The sequence below is a fragment of the Pelophylax lessonae genome (assembly GCF_965119305.1).
Source record: "Pelophylax lessonae genome assembly, chromosome: 9".
In the NCBI taxonomy this organism is placed as follows: domain Eukaryota; kingdom Metazoa; phylum Chordata; class Amphibia; order Anura; family Ranidae; genus Pelophylax; species Pelophylax lessonae.
In genome coordinates this window covers 92,117,675-92,135,262 of record NC_138776.1, presented here as the reverse complement: position 1 = coordinate 92,135,262, position 17,588 = coordinate 92,117,675, and the positions used below count along the sequence as shown (strand labels likewise).

The window sequence follows — 17,588 nt, the reverse complement described above, 5'->3', positions numbered from 1 at the left end:
GGCCTGGTTGGCGACCCACATTTGCACAAGCATAGCAGCCCATTGATTTGAATGGGCTGCTATGCCTGCATTTTTCACCGAAAAAAGGTGCATGCAGCATTTAAAAAAATCCAGTGGCCTTGAAATCCATCCTGCTTTTGCACCATGCAACTTACCTGCAGTTCCTGCACACGCAAACTGTGTTTTTAAATGCTGAGCCCCCGTATATAAAACCGCAGAAAGCTTGCCAGTGCAGTTACTGCCGGTAAGTCGCATGTATGTATAAAAGCTGGATGGATTTCAAGGCCACTGAATTTTTTTAAATGCTGCATGCACCTTTTTTCAGCGGAAAACGAGGGCATAGCAGACCATTCAAATCAATGGGCTGCTATGCCTGTGCAAATGTGGGCTGCCAACCTGCATACATGTGAACCAGGCCTAAAGCAGTAGTAAAGTCATTTACAAATAAAAACACTGGTTCCCCCTGCAGGTTTAACCACTTCTGGACCGGAAAGATTTGCCCCTTAACCTCCCTGGCTTTATGATTCTTTCTGATTTTAGGTGCTGAAAGCGGTACCATTATTTTGCATGTAATTCTTAAGAACGAGCAGCCCAAACCAAATATTTACATATGATTTTTTTTTTACTGTGCGTTCTTCTTTATAACATCTCGGGTATGATAAAGTTTGAAACACAAAATCATAAATTATACTATAATAAATAACTATAAATAAGTTAAAGTATGTATGTGTATATACATACATATATATATATATATATATATATATATATAAAGTACAGTAAAACTGCAGGAAAGGGCACACTAATGTGAATTTATTTTATTTTGCAATGTATCAGTGTGTTTGGTGTGTTTTACTGTTTGAATTTGCCGCCGGTTCCACCCCCCTGCGAGTGTCACGGGGCCCGGGGACAAGATGAGTACCCTCTCTCTTACAGGATCCAGCGATCTCCCTAGCGGTACCCCGAGTGTGGCTCGGGGTTACCGCTTTTGGCACTGAAATTTAACCCCGAGTCACACTCCGGAATATCGCTAGGGAGGTTAATGACCAGGCCATTCACAAACTCTGTAGCGCTTTACAATATTCAATTACAAGCAAGTGGGTCCCGAAAAATAACTATATTCACAAGTGGGTCTCGGCCCAAAAAAGTTTGGGAAGCCCTGGCATAGAGAATAGGAGAATGGGAGGGTTTGAGTAGTTATATATAGTTCTAGTTAAAGTATGTTTATTTATATCTGTGTTGCTGTTTGAGAATTTCCCTGACTTTCAAAGTGACAGTAGGTGAAGGGGTATCTCTCCAACAAAGCCCCGGTTAGCACTGTAAACTCAAAAGAAAAATGTTTTGGTTGGACATACATTTTAATTCTAAAAGTATGCCAAATCCCAAATCTTTTTGTATTTGTGATAACAAATTGAGCGTTAGGCTTTATTCACAAGGGCATATGTGTATTTTCTGCACGGAATGCAGATTCTTTCTGGCACAGATTGTTGAAGATTCTGCATAAAATATATGCCTAAAGAACTCGCATTTAGATGCATACAGTAGTTTGATGCGTACAGTTCTTCTAATGGCATTTTTTTGTTATTTGTGCATGTGTTTATGTGCAGTTACATGCATTTACATGTGTTAATGCACATGCATGTGTAAAATCAGCAGTTCCGTGCGGCCCTGGATGCAGCTTTTGTCCTGCTTATTTTGTGCAAGGCTAAGCGTAGTGCACATTTATGCATGGAGAGGCAGCTGTGTGCATGGGCTTATTGATTACTATAGTGCTAGGTTTGGATGAATACAAAACTGTACACATCTAAATGCAGTTTTTTTTTTCTGCCCATGTTAATTATGCTGGCCATACACTAGCCGAAAAATCGTTTTGAAAATCTGTCATTTGGTCCATTCGTTCGGTTTTCATCCAGTTAATGGGCACAAATAGAAAATCGGTTTTAACTTTTCAGAGCCGAAAAATCGAAGGAACAGTTTGGAAAATTCTGCAGAACGAACGATAAATTGAAAGGTTAATATGTTTCTCGCCCGAAGTCTTTGCCTTAGGCACATGTGATAAAATGAACGAAAAATAGATTCATTTATCTCCATTGAACAATTTATCGTTCATAATTCGGTCATTACATGATGGCTGCTCTCACGGCCGATTTTTCGTTTTTCAAAAATGAGTTTGAATGATTTTTCGGCTAGTGTATCTTAAGCCCTAAATGTTAGAAGAGAACTTATCAAGTTTCATAACAGTAACAGAATTGATCAAAAGTGAAACGGTGACCCTTATTGCTATATATGGAGCAATTATCCTCCCACACTCCAAAGACATGCTGGTAGGTTAATTGGATCCTGTATATAAATTGGCCCTACTGTGTATGTATGTGAGTTAGGGACCTTAGATTGTAAGCTCCTTGAGGGCAGGGACTGAGGTGAATGTACAATGTATATGTAAAGCGCTACGTAAAATTGACAGCGCTATATAAGTACCTGAAATAAATAAAAAATAAAATAAATTATTAAAATGATCAATCATTCGTTGCAATCCAGCAAATGTTGATAATTTTTTTTACAACCAATTGCATCACTTTTAACTGATTTTGTAGGAAAGAATTAAAGATGAAAGAGGGCAAATTGGTTGGAAAATTCTGTTGACTTTTAGAGCCGGTTCACATTGCCGCGACTTGTCAGGCGACTTGTCAGCCTGACAAGTCGCACTCCCTCGCGGTCCATTGACCGCTACAGGACCCATTCTAATAGGAGCGACACAAGTCGCTCCGACTTAGAAAAAGGGTCCTGTACTACTTCGGGGCGACCTCGGAGCGACTTGCATAGACTTCCATTATGTGAAGTCCCTGCAAGTCGCTCCGAAGTCGTGGTGCATGGGAATGCACAAGTCCCCCCCGAAGTCGTGCAGAGTCGTGTCGCCCCAGTGTGAACCGACTCTAAAGCAAACTGCATGGTGTGTGTGGAGCAATAAATCGGTTCTTAAAATATCACTTTCTAATTTTGTTTGCTTTATTTGTTAAACTTTTAACCAGGAAAGTCATTAGATAGATGGAGCCAAAGCTACTTCTTTTGTTGAATGATCGTTTAAGAGATTTGATTGATTAAAAATGATTGGAACACATAAAATATTGATTAATGTGTGGCCAGCATTAGGATCCGTACATCCTATTGGACACACAGGGGGAGATTTACTAAAACTGGAGCACACAAAATCTGGTGCATCTCTGCATAGAAACTAATAAGCTTCTAGGTTTTGTTTTTGTCAAAGCTTAATTGAACAAGCTGAAGTTAGAAGCGAATTGGCTACCATAAACGGCTGCTCCAGATTCCGTGTGCACATTTTTTAGGAAATCTCCCCCAAAATTCTGTGTATGTATATCCACATCTTATGTCCAATTTTCATATAGAATAAACATCTTTAAACTGACCACAAACAAAATAAATAGCTGGATTACAATGTACAGCGCATCCGGAAAGTATTCACAGTGCTTCGCTTTTCCACATTTTGTTATGTTACAGCCTTATTCCAAAATGTATTTAATTCATTATTTTCCTCAAAATTCTACAAACAATACCCCATAATGACAATGTAAAGTAGGTTTGTTTGAAATCTTTGAAAATGTATTAAAAATAAAAAGCTAAAAAAAGAAAAAAAAAATCACAATAGCTCATTATGAAATACTTCCCTTAAAACAAAGCCCTCACAGTGCCGCCCGCTCAGCGACAGGGCGGCCGACATGTCCAGCGGCCCTGCTTCCTTGTTCACGTCCTCCGGCCATCTGATTGGCCAGAGGAGCGATTACATCACTCCCGCACATGCGCACGGGAGCCGCCATTCACGGCACTGGGCTCTGAAGGAACGGCACGGGTGGCTGTTCCTTCAGAGCGCATGCGCCGATGACGTCATCGGCTGCATGCACTGTAAAAATCTCCTAAACGGTGCATGTTTAGGAGATATTTATAGCACATATAGGTAAGCCTTATTACTGCAGACAAATCCTTGCACTTCATGGCTTGGTTTGTGCTCTGACATGCACTGTTAACTGTGGGACCTTATATAGACAGGTGTGTGTGTGTTTCTAAATCATATCCAATCAACTGAACTCACCACAGTTGTAGAAACATCTCAAGGATGATCAGTGTAAACAGGATGCTCCTGAGCTTAATTTTGAGTGTCATGGTAAAGGCTGTGAATACTTATGTACATGGGATTTTTTTGTATTTTATTTTCTATACATTTGCAAAGATTTTAAACAAGCTTCTTTCACGTTGTCATTATGGGGTATTGTTTGTAGAATTTTGTGGAAAATAATGAATTTAATACATTTTGAAATAAGACTGTAGCATAACAAAATGTGGAAAAAGTGAAGCGCTGTGAATACTTTCCGGATGCGCTGTAGCTAAACCCAAGACTATCAATGTTATATATTGCAGCTTACCAGTTTCTAAATGTGGTGCTGCATTAGTTTGCTTTTTAGGTTTGCTTACCTTTATTTTCACTTGGTGATTCATTCAGTAACACATTTGCTGTTCTAGGTCGACAACCTACTATGGTGAAGCATTTATACCCTAGCAAACAGCTACAGAACACCTTCCCCTTCCATCTTTTCCATAATATAGGGGGGGGGGGGTGTTCTGTTGTACAGTGATAAAAGTGCAGCACAGAGAGAGTGCAAGAAGCTATTTATTATATTATTACAGGTATTTATACTGACAATTTATGCAAGCTGTACATCCACATCAGTCCCTGTATTGAAGGAGCTTACAATCTAAGGTTCCTATCACATATGCATACATTCTAGGGTCAGTTTTAGACAGGTGCCAATATACCTACCAGTAGGTCTTTGGAGTGTGGGAGGAAGAAACCCATGCAAGCACAGGGTAAACATGCAAACTCCATGCAGGTAGGGGCCTGGTTAGGATTTAAAATACAACATATACATACAAGGTACAAGGTGATCTTTACCATCATTTACCAGATTATACCAATCTAAATGTAGCTTGTGTGTCTTCCTTCCAAAACATAGTCTATTTAAGCTAGGTGGCTGCTGCTCCAGTCAACTCCACTGGGTGGCGGAAGAGAACACTGTGCAAAAGATAAACAAAACCAGGCGCACATCCAACCTAGTGTATTATAGTTTTTATAAAAGGAATATGTAGGTTCCTCTCCGCTGTATGGCCTCTTCAGAACCCACACTGTACCCACTCAGTGTCCCCTGGAAAGTGAAGCTCCCCTCAGGGCGAGCGATCCGCTGCACCTCCGGCAGATCCCACACTGTACCCATTCAGTGTCCCCTGGAAAGTGAAGCTCCCCTCAGGACGAGCGATCCGCTGCACCTCCAGCAGATCCCACACTGGACCCACTCAATGTCCCCTGGAAAGTGAAGCTCCCCTCAGGGCAAGCGATCCGCTGCACCTCCGGCGTCTCTGCCTAGTGTGCCTGCACCCGACCCCGCTGTCCCTGCCGTGAATCCCACACATGCGCACAAGGATCCAGGCAGAAGCCGATAACTATGGGGACGGAACAACTCCGGCAGATGGTAGTGGAGGATGAAAACTGTGGCCCAGCACTGGTTGCTGTGATAACATGTTTCGGAGACGTAGCCTTCCTCTTCAGGTTTTTAGAGACGCCGGAGGTGCAGTGGATCGCTTGCCCTGAGGGGAGCTTCACTTTCCAGGGGACATTGAGTGGGTCCAGTGTGGGATCTGCCGGAGGGGCAGCGGATCGCTCGTCCTGAGGGGAGCTTCACTTTTCAGGGGACACTGAGTGGGTACAGTGGGGGATCTGAAGAGGCCATACAGCGGAGAGGAACCTACATATGCCCAGTATTTACTGTACCATGTGAGTGCATTTTATATTGATTCATTTTCCTGTAATAAAAACTATAATACACTAGGTTGGATGTGCGCCTGGTTTTGTTTATCTTTTGCCTGGTTAGGATTTGAACTGGGGGCCCCAGTGTTGGCAGGCAGAGGTGCTAACCACTAAGCTGTCCCATGTTATCAGGTCCCATTACTGGCAGAATAAATTAGTATTTTTCGCACTAATCAAACAGATACAACAAACATTTTTGATTGTATATTTACTAGACCAAAACAGGGCAAATAGGTGAATTTAATTATTAGAAGTTTACATATCATTGTGAAAAGTCTGATTATATATCCATCACTAGACACAAGACTCTAGACACAAGGTTTTCTATTTAATACACAAATAGGACTTTGTGATCTGAAGTGCATGTTAAACACTACTACTAATGTTATTATTATTAATAATAATACAGCTATGGAGTGGTATAGATATCACTCTATAAGAGGCAGACATAATCCTTGTATTAAAAGGATTGTGCAATACCATATTTTGGCAGCAGATGTCAGTGTTGCCTTTTAGTTGGTCTCAGCTCATAAATGACAGCGACAGCAAGGACCAATTTTGTTACACCGATCTAAAATACAGCCCTGCTGCAGACAGCTCTTTTGTGAGCACGCAATTCACTATAAATCAAAAAAGTCTTTATGTAAATTAAATATAACATAATAAAATTTGCTAAACAAAAATAAAGACAGGAAGATTCTGTATGTTTATCACCTACGCTAGTAAACAAACGAATAACAGAAAGTATAAAAAATAAATATTACCTAAAACAAGGAGATAGATTGCTATTTAGAAAATTACATAATAAATACATGAAATATATCTAAAATCTGTCAGCCACAGCACACATTATTGAAGATCTAAATTCATCAATGTCTGGATATGACAGCATTATCCATTTTGTCCATGTTCTTAGTTAAAGTATGAAAGAAAATATGGGGACAGATTTTCTTGACCCCATCTAAAAATGCTAGTTGCCTGGCTGTTATGCTGACCCATTTGTTGTTAGTGCTTTCTTAGACATTGATACAGAACAAGCATGCAGTTCAGGAGAGTTGATGATGTATTAGAGGTCCCCATCGGAATGCTTATACAAAGTCATTGATTAAGAGTACTGAACCAAGACTCAGCCAAGCAACACACATTTTCAGAGGAAAAGGAAAGTAACAGGGTTTCCTTTAGAGCAGGGGTCTCCAAACTTTCTAAACAAAGGGCCAGTTTACGGTCCTTCAAACTTTAGGGGGGCCACACTGTGGCCAGTGGGAGTAGAAAATGTCCCGAAATCACAGGGAATAAACAATGCTCTATGTTTAGTATTAGGGGGAGTAATAGTGCCCAATAGCTGGTATCAATGGGAGAAATAGTGCCAATCATTGGTGTCAATGGGAGAAAGAGTGTGCCATCATTTGTATAAATGGGAGGAATAGTGCCTGATCATTGGTGTTAATGGGAGGAATAGTGTACCATCATTGGTGTAAGTGGGAGGAATAGTGTACCATCATTGGTGTCAGTGGGAGGAATAGTGCACCATCATTGGTGTCAGTGGGAGGAATAGTGTACCATCATTGGTGTCAGTGGGAAGAATAGTGTACCATCATTGGTGTAAGTGGGAGGAATAGTGTACCATCATTGGTTCCAGTGGGAGGAATAGTGCACCATCATTGGTGTCAGTTGGAGGAATAGTGTACCATCATTGGTGACAGTGGGAGGAACAGTTCCCCATCATTGGTGTCAGTGGGAGGAATAATGTACCATCATTGGTGTCAGTGGGAGGAATAGTGTACCATCATTGGTGTAAGTGGGAGGAATAGTGTACCATCATTGGTGTCAGTGGGAGGAATAGTGCACCATCATTGGTGTCAGTTGGAGGAACAGTGTACCATCATTGGTGACAGTGGGAGGAACAGTTCCCCATCATTGGTGTCAGTGGGAGGAATAATGTACCATCATTGGTGTCAGTGGGAGGAATAGTGTACCATAATTGGTGTCAGTGGGAGGAATAGTGCACCATCATTGGTGTCAGTGGGAGGAATAGTGTACCATCATTGGTGTCAGTGGGAGGAACAGTTCCCCATCATTGGTGTCAGTGGGAGGAATAATGTACCATCATTGGTGTGAGTGGGAGGAATAGTGCATCATCATTGGTGTCAGTTGGAGGAATAGTGTACCATCATTGGTGACAGTGGGAGGAACAGTTCCCCATCATTGGTGTCAGTGGGAGGAATAATGTACCATCATTGGTGTCAGTCGGAGTAATAGTGTACCATCATTGGTGTCAGTGGGAGGAATAGTGCACCATCATTGGTGTCAGTGGGAGGAATAGTGTACCATCATTGGTGTCAGTGGGAGGAACAGTTCCCCATCATTGGTGTCAGTGGGAGTAACAGGTCCCCATCATTGGTGTCAGTGGGAGGAATAATGTACCATCATTGGTGTCAGTGGGAGGAATAGTGCACCATCATTAGTGCCAGTGGGAGGAATAGTGTACCGTCATTGGTGCAGTAAGAGGAATAGTGCCCCACCATTGAGGTCAAAGGGAGGAACAGTTTACCATCATTGGTGTCAGTAAGAGGAATAGTTTACCATCATTGAGGTCAATGGGAGGAATAGTGCCCCATGATTGGTGTCAGTAGGAGGAATAGTGTCCCATTGTTGGTGTCAGTGGCAGGAACTATGCCCCACTGTTGGAATAATGCCCACAGAGCCAGATAAAAGCAAGCAAAGAGCCGCATCTAGCCCCAAGGACGCAGCTTGGAGACAGTGAATGATACTTATGCTGGCCATACACTATAAGAAAAATTGGCTGAAATTCGGTCATCCAGACAGTTCATTCGTTTTTCGGTCAGTTAATGGGCACAAATCGGTAATCGGTTGTGACGTTTTTGAGTCGAAAAAACGAAGGACAAGTTTAGAAATTTTCTGCCGAAAGAACGATAAATTGAAAGGTTAATATGTTTCTCGTCCAAACTGTTTGCACCAGGTATATGTGAAAAACTGAACAAAAAATGAATTCATTTATGTCCATTGAACTATTTATCAATCATTACATGATGGCACGATCATCTGCTCTAACGGCCGAGTGTTCATTTTTCTAGATTTAGTTTGAATAATTTTTCGTATAGTGTATGGCCAGCATTACTCATCATATTCTGAACAAAAGCAAGATCACTATTGTTGCAGTGGTATCAGTTAAAGCTGATGTTTGATCTGCTTATATTTTTCCATCCCTGGTTCCTCTTCATCCCCCCCCCTTTCAACATATTAATGAAGTGTACTTACCTTGGAGATTAATAGGGATGTTTGTGTACTTACCCTGCTTGGAGATTAATAGGAATGCTTGTGTAATTACCCTACTTGGAGATTAATAGGGATGTTTGTGTTCTTACCCTACTTGGAGATTAATAGGGATGTTTGTGTAATTACCCTGCTTGGAGATTAATAGGGATGTTTGTGTACTTACCCTGCTTGGAGATTAATAGGGACGTTTGTGTACTTACCCTACTTGGAGATTAATAGGGATGTTTGTGTTCTTACCCTGCTTGGAGATTAATAGGGATGTTTGTGTACTTACCCTGCTTGGAGATTAATAGGGATGTTTGTGTACTTACCCTGCTTGGAGATTAATAGGGACGTTTGTGTACTTACCCTGCTTGGAGATTAATAGGGATGTTTGTGTAATTACCCTGCTTGGAGGATAATAGGGATGTTTGTGTTCTTACCCTACTTGGAGATTAATAGGGATGTTTGTGTAATTACCCTACTTGGAGATTAATAGGAACGTTTGTGTACTTACCCTGCTTGGAGATTAAGGCTCGGTTTCCACTAGTGCGACTTGCGGTGCGACTTGACACATGTCAAGTCGCACAGCAAGTCAAAACCCATTGTTTTCAATGGGGCCCGTTTCCACTGCCGCGGCTTCAGTTGCCGCGACCTCAAAAGTAAATCTTGTACTACTTTTGAGCGCGACTTCCCTCTATATATGAGGGACAAGTCTAACTGAAGCCGCAGTTTACTTTTGCTACGAAGTCGTGCTAGAAGTAGCACGACTTTGTAGCCGCACTAGTGGAAACCGAGGCTTATAGGAACGTTTGTGTTCTTAACCCACTTGGAGATTAATAGGGACGTTTGTGTACTTACCCTGCTTGGAGATTAATAGGGATGTTTGTGTAATTACCCTGCTTGGAGGATAATAGGGATGTTTGTGTTCTTACCCTACTTGGAGATTAATAGGGATGTTTGTGTAATTACCCTACTTGGAGATTAATAGGAACGTTTGTGTACTTACCCTGCTTGGAGATTAATAGGAACGTTTGTGTACTTACCCTGCTTGGAGATTAATAGGAACGTTTGTGTACTTACCCGGCTTGGAGATTAATAGGGACGTTTGTGTACTTACCCTGCTTGGAGATTAATAGGAACGTTTGTGTACTTACCCGGCTTGGAGATTAATAGGGACGTTTGTGTACTTACCCTGCTTGGAGATTAATAGGAACGTTTGTGTACTTACCCGGCTTGGATATTAATAGGGACATTTGTGTACTTACCCTTCTTGGAGATTAATAGGAACGTTTGTGTTCTTACCCTACTTGGAGATTAATAGGGACATTTGTTCACTTACCCTGCTTGGAGATTAATAGGGACGTTTGTGTACTTACCCTGCTTGGAGATTAATAGGGACGTTTGTGTACTTACCCTGCTTAGAGATTAATAGGGACATTTGTGTACTTACCCTACTTGGAGATTAATAGGGATGATGTCAGATGATGAACATGATGAGGATTTTGAAGGATTTTAGGTACTGGTAAGTCATAACCATTTGGATAAAAATGATGGTATTTAAATCAAATCTGATGTTTTTAAATGGTGTTGCCTCGGATGGGGGTAGTCTTATATGGCGAGTATAGCCCAAAACCTATGTTTTAACTTGAAAATTAGGGGGTCGTCTTATACGCCGGCAAATACGGTATCTATTTCTTGGATTGCTTTTATTTATTGGATAAGAGCGGCATTCACTTGCACTTGGATATGGGACGTTGAACCTTACATTTCTTTGGATATTGGACATGAATTACCCATTTTTTTTTCTTAATTCATGAATTGGGACTTATTATTTCTTTATAGGATTTGAATATTGTTTTTTTTTTTTTTTTTTTTTAAATATGGAACGCTTCACGAATTTGCGTGTCATCCTTGCGCAGGGGCCATGCTAATCTTCTCTGTATCGTTCCAATTTTAGTATATGTGCTGCCGAGGCAAGCACTGAATATTGTTTTTTAACACACTCATTTCATTATGTTGGTGTTTTTTTTCATGAAATGTAAATTTGCATTTATTTCAAAACTTGCGCTTTATGAATTTGAGATTGTTATCATTAATTTAGATTTTAGTCTTTCTGCACAATAAATATGGTATATTTTCTATCATGTTGTATTAATTTAGCGCCACACTATTTGTTTTATTTAAATACAATCTACCTAATTATTACCTAGTTTTTAGTTTTATTTCCATATATGCAGCCAATGCAAAAAAATACTTGGAAAACATACTTACACTTCCGGTTTTCTTGTCTTGTCATCAAAATGTAAAGCTCTCTGGGTACAGGATAACGCTAATTCTAAGTCCTGAGCATTGTATGCAAAATGCGCCAGCCTCGTTAACGTCTGCAGTTCAACAAGAGAATCCGACCAATTGCAATCCAGGGTCATTTTCAGCACCTGGCAATGATACACAATATTAGCACTGAATGACTTGGAGTTGTAACATTTTAGTTTAGGGTACACTGGATTAATGAATTCATTTTCTTTCAGAAAAATGAACAAATCCTCCATCTGTGTAGTCTTAGTCTTAATCTGACCATAAACAGCAGATTGTGCTGCCTTACACTCCTTGTGTTCTGCTGCAGGGAGTGTGATCTGCAACGGCCAAATCTTCCCAATCCTGATGTTCAGCACCCACAGCAGAATAACATCAATAGACACATCAATATGTTCTCTTATGACTGCATTGCCCATCTTTGTACATAACCAAGTCTGTCAATCTCAACAATGTATTTGGGGCAGCTCTTCTATGGCTCAATTATGTCCATTCATGGGAAAGTTCAGACAGAAATCTGGGCTAAACAAATATTAGTTAAATAGAACAGCAATGAGTATTCTAACTTGAATCTTTGGGGGGATTTACTAAAATCGGAGAGTGCAAAATCTGGTGCAGCTCTGCATAGAAACCAATAAGCTTCCAGGTTTTATGGTCAAAGCTTAATTTAACAAGTTGAAATTAAAAGCTGTTTGGCTACCATGCACACAGCTGCACCAGATTCTTAGTGTTCCAGTTTTAGTAAATCTCCCCCAATGTGTCTTTCCTTTATTTCTTCCAAATATTTGCAGATACCTAGCATAAAATTCCTCCTGCAATCTTCCAGTAATAAAGATTGGTCACTGCTGCTCTTTAGTCTTTTGAAGGGTGATTGGTCTCGTATTTGCCCCCTCCTGTAGCTTTCTGCAGGCAGCTTGTACCCACCTGCTACTCTACTCGCTGCACAAGCTATGTTCAGCACAGTGATGATGTCACTACTATTTATACAGAGTGATATCTGTATATTAGTGATCAACCGATTATCGGCAACACCGATATATATCGGTGGCCGATCTGCACTTTCCCTGATATATCAGAATCGGCCTTTTGATTTACCAATATTGCCGATATTTCGGGAAAGTGCTTGTACCGGGGTCCATAGCCGTTGGTCAGCTGTCTTGTAATGACAACAGATTCGCCAGAGAAGCCGCTCGGCTGTCATTCCAAGGAGCGGGAGGGGACGACCCCTCCCACCGCCTTCCGTGGCTCGCCTGGGTATCCCGTCCTACCGGGAGACCCGGGCATCCTACCTGCACTGCCGCCGTCTGACTGGGTCTCCATTTTTTCCGGTGCCGATTTCCTGGAAGTGATGTCATGACATGGCATCACTTCCGGGTACTGGCGGCGCCGAATTCAAAAAAATTACAGCATTCAAAACAGCCAAACTTGGTGTTTTGAATGCTTTTAATTGCAGAGGAGGGGTTTGGGGTCTTTTAGACCCCCAGATCCCTCCACCACAGTACCTGTAGACATTACAAACAAAAAAAAAATGTATTGTCCGAAAATATCAGCCAATATCGTCCGATACCGCTATCCAATGACCAAAATATCGGTATCAGCGTTAAAAAAAACGATATCGGTCGATCAATAATACATATATTTATATATATATTACCATATTGTCATATATTGCCAAAAGTATTGGGACGCTTGCCTTTACACGCACATGAACTTTAATGTATTTCTAGTCTTAGACCGTAGGGTTCAATATTGAGTTGGCCCACCCTTTGCAGCTATAACAGCTTCAACTCTTCTTGGAAGGCTGTCCACAAGGTTTAGGAGTGTGTCTATGGGATTGTTTAACTATTCTTCCAGAAGCGCATTTGTGAGGTCAGGCACTAATACTTGACGGGAAGGCCTGGCTCGCAGTCTGAGCTCTAATTCATCCCAAAGGTGTTCTATTGGGTTGAGGTCAGGACTCTTTGAAGGCCAGTCAAGTTCCTCCACCCTAAACTAGCTCACCCATATCTTTATGGACCTTGCTTTGTGCACTGGTCCGAATCATTTGGTGGAGGGGAAATATGGTGTGGGGTTGTTTTTCAGGGGTTGGGCTTGGCCCCTTAGTTCCAGTAAAGGGAACGCTTAAAGCGGAGTTCCACCCAAAAGTGAAAGTTCAGTTTATCTGACTCCTCCCCCATTCCAGTGCCACATTCCGGGTACCAGTTTTTGACAGGTACGTGTCCCCACTTCCAGGAGATCGCAACACAGCGCAATCACTCGGAAGTTCGTCCCCCTCAACTCAATATTGAACCCTACGGACAAAGACTGGGATGTCAATAAAGTTTATGTGCATGGAAAAGCGCGTGTCCCAATACTATTGGTAATATAGTGTGTGTCTATATATATATATATATATATTATATATATATATATATATATATATATCTATATATATATATATATATATATAGATATATATATATATATATAGATAGATAGAAAGATAGATAGATATACAGACACACACACACACACATATATATATATATACACACAATATTGTCAAAAGTATTGGGACTCCTGCCTTTACACACACATGACCTTTAATGGCATCCCAGACTTTGTTCGGCTCACCCTTTGAGTTGCCTCACCCTTTGCAGCTATAACAGCTTCAACTCTTTTGGGAAGGCTGTCCACAAGGCTTAGGAGTGTGTCTATGGGAAAGTTTGACCATTCTTCCAGAAGTGCATTTGTGTATTCTTGGAGGATAAAGAATATATAAAATTGTTTGCCCAGAGCTCAGCTTTAAACTGCCTAGTATCGGACAGATCTCTACAGATAACTTGCACAGAGAGGACAGGAACTACGGCCACCTAAAGATGCATACATGGAGCGTGTGGGAATTAAAGCCCAACCTTTTCCGCTACACATATCTGCAGCAACAGATTAAGAAGGTCTCTGGGAAAAAGTAATTTTGAATGCTTGAAGAAGTTTCTTCAGATATTTAAAAGACTTGGTAAATCCCCCAAGGGTTCTAGGGCACATAGCACTTTTCCTTGTTAAAATCTGCTCTGTGGATGCTGACCAGCATGTTCAGATAGCTCCCTTTCCCCATCACCGCTAATTTACCATACTGGAGATAAATGCAGCGCACGGAACAGAAGGAGTGGTAGAGAAACAGAGCACAAAGGACCCGCGCAGCCCTCACCTCTTCTGAATGCGGTGAGATAGAACAGTTGAAGCCCTGTGCCTCCTCTGCTCCCTTTGTACTTACAATGGCTGGGCCCTTAACCTCCTGTAGTTATCAGCTAGTTTAGAGGAAATTACTACAGTAGTGGCTGGCAACTTGTGTTGTGAATGATGGTGGCTGGAGTAGAAAACGGAATTTTTGTAAAATCTTACCTGTAAAATTCCTTTCTCTGAGTCCTCCGACAGTCGCCGCCTCTTCATATTCGTCACATATGGGGTATTAGACTTTGCTCCGAAGGAGTAGCTAGGCAACAGAATATGTTAACAATAAAGCTTTAACATATCCCACCCTCAAGGGGTGGTCCCCTCAGTCAATACCCTCCTACTTCCTGCAACCATATCTCAGTTTTAGTGGAATAGCAGCAGAGTATACATTCAAACCCCAAAAGAGGGGTGGGGGCGGCGACTGTCGGAGGACTCAGAGAAAGGAATTTTACAGGTAAGATTTTACAAAAATTCCGTTTTCTCTTACGTCCTCCGACAGTCGCCGCCTCTTCATATTCGTCACATATGGGGACGTCCCAAAGCAGTGCAAACATGAGGGGTGGGAAACGCATCCGCGCCGAAAGGCAACGCAGTCTCCACATCAAAGAAAGGAACCTTACCAAAGGAAGGAAACCAGCTGGGCAACAGCAAAAATAAGTGCTCAACAGGAGCAACAACCCAGGAAAAGACAAAAAAACCAGGGGATACAAAAAACTATCCCAACAGCCAGGAGTCCCCAATAAGGGACCCTATGGAACAGCCGCACTAAGAACCTTGCGGCCAAAGGAAGCATCCGCCGATGCCTGAACATCTACTTTGTAGAATTTTGTGAAAGTGTGTACGGTCGACCAAGTCGCCGCCTTACACACCTGGGCTACAGAAGCCCCATGACGGCAGGCCCAAGACGTACTCAGTGATCTAGTAGAGTGCGCCTTCACAGGCACAGGGGGAACCTTCCCCTGCAAGGCATAGGCCTGTTCAATGGTCTGCCTGATCCATTTGGCAATGGTAGAGGCGGAAGCCGCCATGCCCTTCCGAGGACCCTCTGGAAGAACAAACAAGGAATCAGTCTTACGAAAAGACTCAGTCGATTTAAGGTAAACCCTTATCGCCCGAACAACATCCAGAGAGTGCAATCTCACCTCCTTTGGATGTTTAGGCTTCGTGCACAACGAAGGCAAAACAATATCCTCGTTAAGATGGAATTCCGAAACTCGTTTCGGTAGAAAAGAAGGAATAGGTCGCAAGACCACCTTATCCAAATGAACAACCAGGTACGGAGACTTGCAGGACAAAGCCGCCAGTTCCGACACTCTGCGAGCCGAAGTGATCGCCACCAAAAAGGCGACCTTTTTGGACAACATAGACAACGAGATCTCCCTGATCTGTTCAAAAGGAGCACGTTGTAACACAGACAGAACTAGATTCAAGTCCCAAGGGGGCAAAGGATCCCTCCTAGGAGGAACCAGATGCCGCACACCCTGAATAAAAGTGCCAACCAAGGAGTTGGAAGCCACGGGACGTTGAAATAGAACGGCCAGCGCCATAGGGAGGTCCCCGCCAGAACAGCCCCATCACCTTCACCCTCAGAATCAGAGGACAGAGCAACTCTGGGCCGTTTAGTAGATTGAGCAGCCACCAGCATTTGCACCTGTGCAGCAAGGCCAGCCACAATAGTGGCTAAATCCCCCCCTGGGGGGGAAACAGCGGTCCCCTGGCTTTCCACCAATACTGTGGGAAACTTGCCCTCCTGAGAATCCATTGCCCCTGTATGCCAGACAACCAAGGGTTAACTGCCCCCTTACAGCAAGCGCGGCAAGCGCAGCCCACCGCACCACACTCAGGCACAATGAGACCCCCACAGGGAATATACAGACTGAATACAGGCAATGGAACACAGGAATAGAAGGATAAAACCTGAGGAGACTCCGCTGCTGCTGCTGCCTCGATCGGTGCGTCCAGGAGAGAGGAAGTGATGCTGCCAGGGCGCTCTATGTAAGCCTATGGAGGCTACAAGAAAATGGCCGCCGTGCATGTAAACCATGCGGCCGGAGCGGGCGCCGGTAAAATGGCGTCGTTTGGCGCCGAAATCGCCGCTCCACAGTGCATAAAATCACACACAATATTAACCCATTACATGGATACATGTTAGATCGCCGCAGCGATCGCTGTATATGCCCCAACATGCCATTAAAAACATGCCCCACAGCACACAGCTCCTCACACTGCCCAGCCTGACATACTCAGTGTCATACAGCTCCCCCCCCCCCCTTGCAGCCCACAGCATGCAGCCGAGAGATAGGGAGACAAGCAGTGTGATTAAAGGCAGGTTACACAGTCCCAGACTGAGACCCCCCCCAGACAGACAGGTCCCCACATAGATACACTTACCTCACATGGCGTGGGGAACCCGCACAGGCGAACAAGCCGCTGCACATGAGGCAGGGAGAGTCGCAATTCAAGACGCACACAATGGCGGTTCAGAAACCGCACAGCGTCCGGTGAGGTAGCCACCTCACCAATCATCCCTGCACCGAACAGGGATGGGTCGTTCACTGTGCCAGGAGCGATACCTGGCTGAACGCTCGATGGCAGACTGGGAAGCCACTGACCCACGACCTGCGACCAGGGGGATCAGCCCGAGACCCAGTCCGCATGATCCTCTTCGTCCGAAGAACTAACTAATGCTGACAAAAATAACAGCTAAGTAAAGGTAGAGAGAAAACTCAAACAAAATATCAAAAAGAAGAAAGAGTCTGGGACAAAAAGTCCCAGCACAGAGAGAGCCAGCCACTCCTGACAAGCTAGACATTAAAACTGAGATATGGTTGCAGGAAGTAGGAGGGTATTGACTGAGGGGACCACCCCTTGAGGGTGGGATATGTTAAAGCTTTATTGTTAACATATTCTG

The 17,588-nt window shown here is 42.9% G+C and overlaps 1 protein-coding gene across 1 annotated transcript in view; it reads right to left on the bottom strand.

Annotated features, from left to right (window-relative positions):
• The window catches only part of CFAP46 (cilia and flagella associated protein 46), a 363,053-nt gene that overhangs the window by 208,657 nt on the left and 136,808 nt on the right, over positions 1-17,588 (bottom strand). Inside the window, exon 23 of the mRNA XM_082268864.1 lies at positions 11,423-11,586. Coding sequence (XP_082124990.1) covers positions 11,423-11,586 — 164 coding nt within the window. The remainder of the gene's footprint in view (positions 1-11,422; positions 11,587-17,588) is intronic.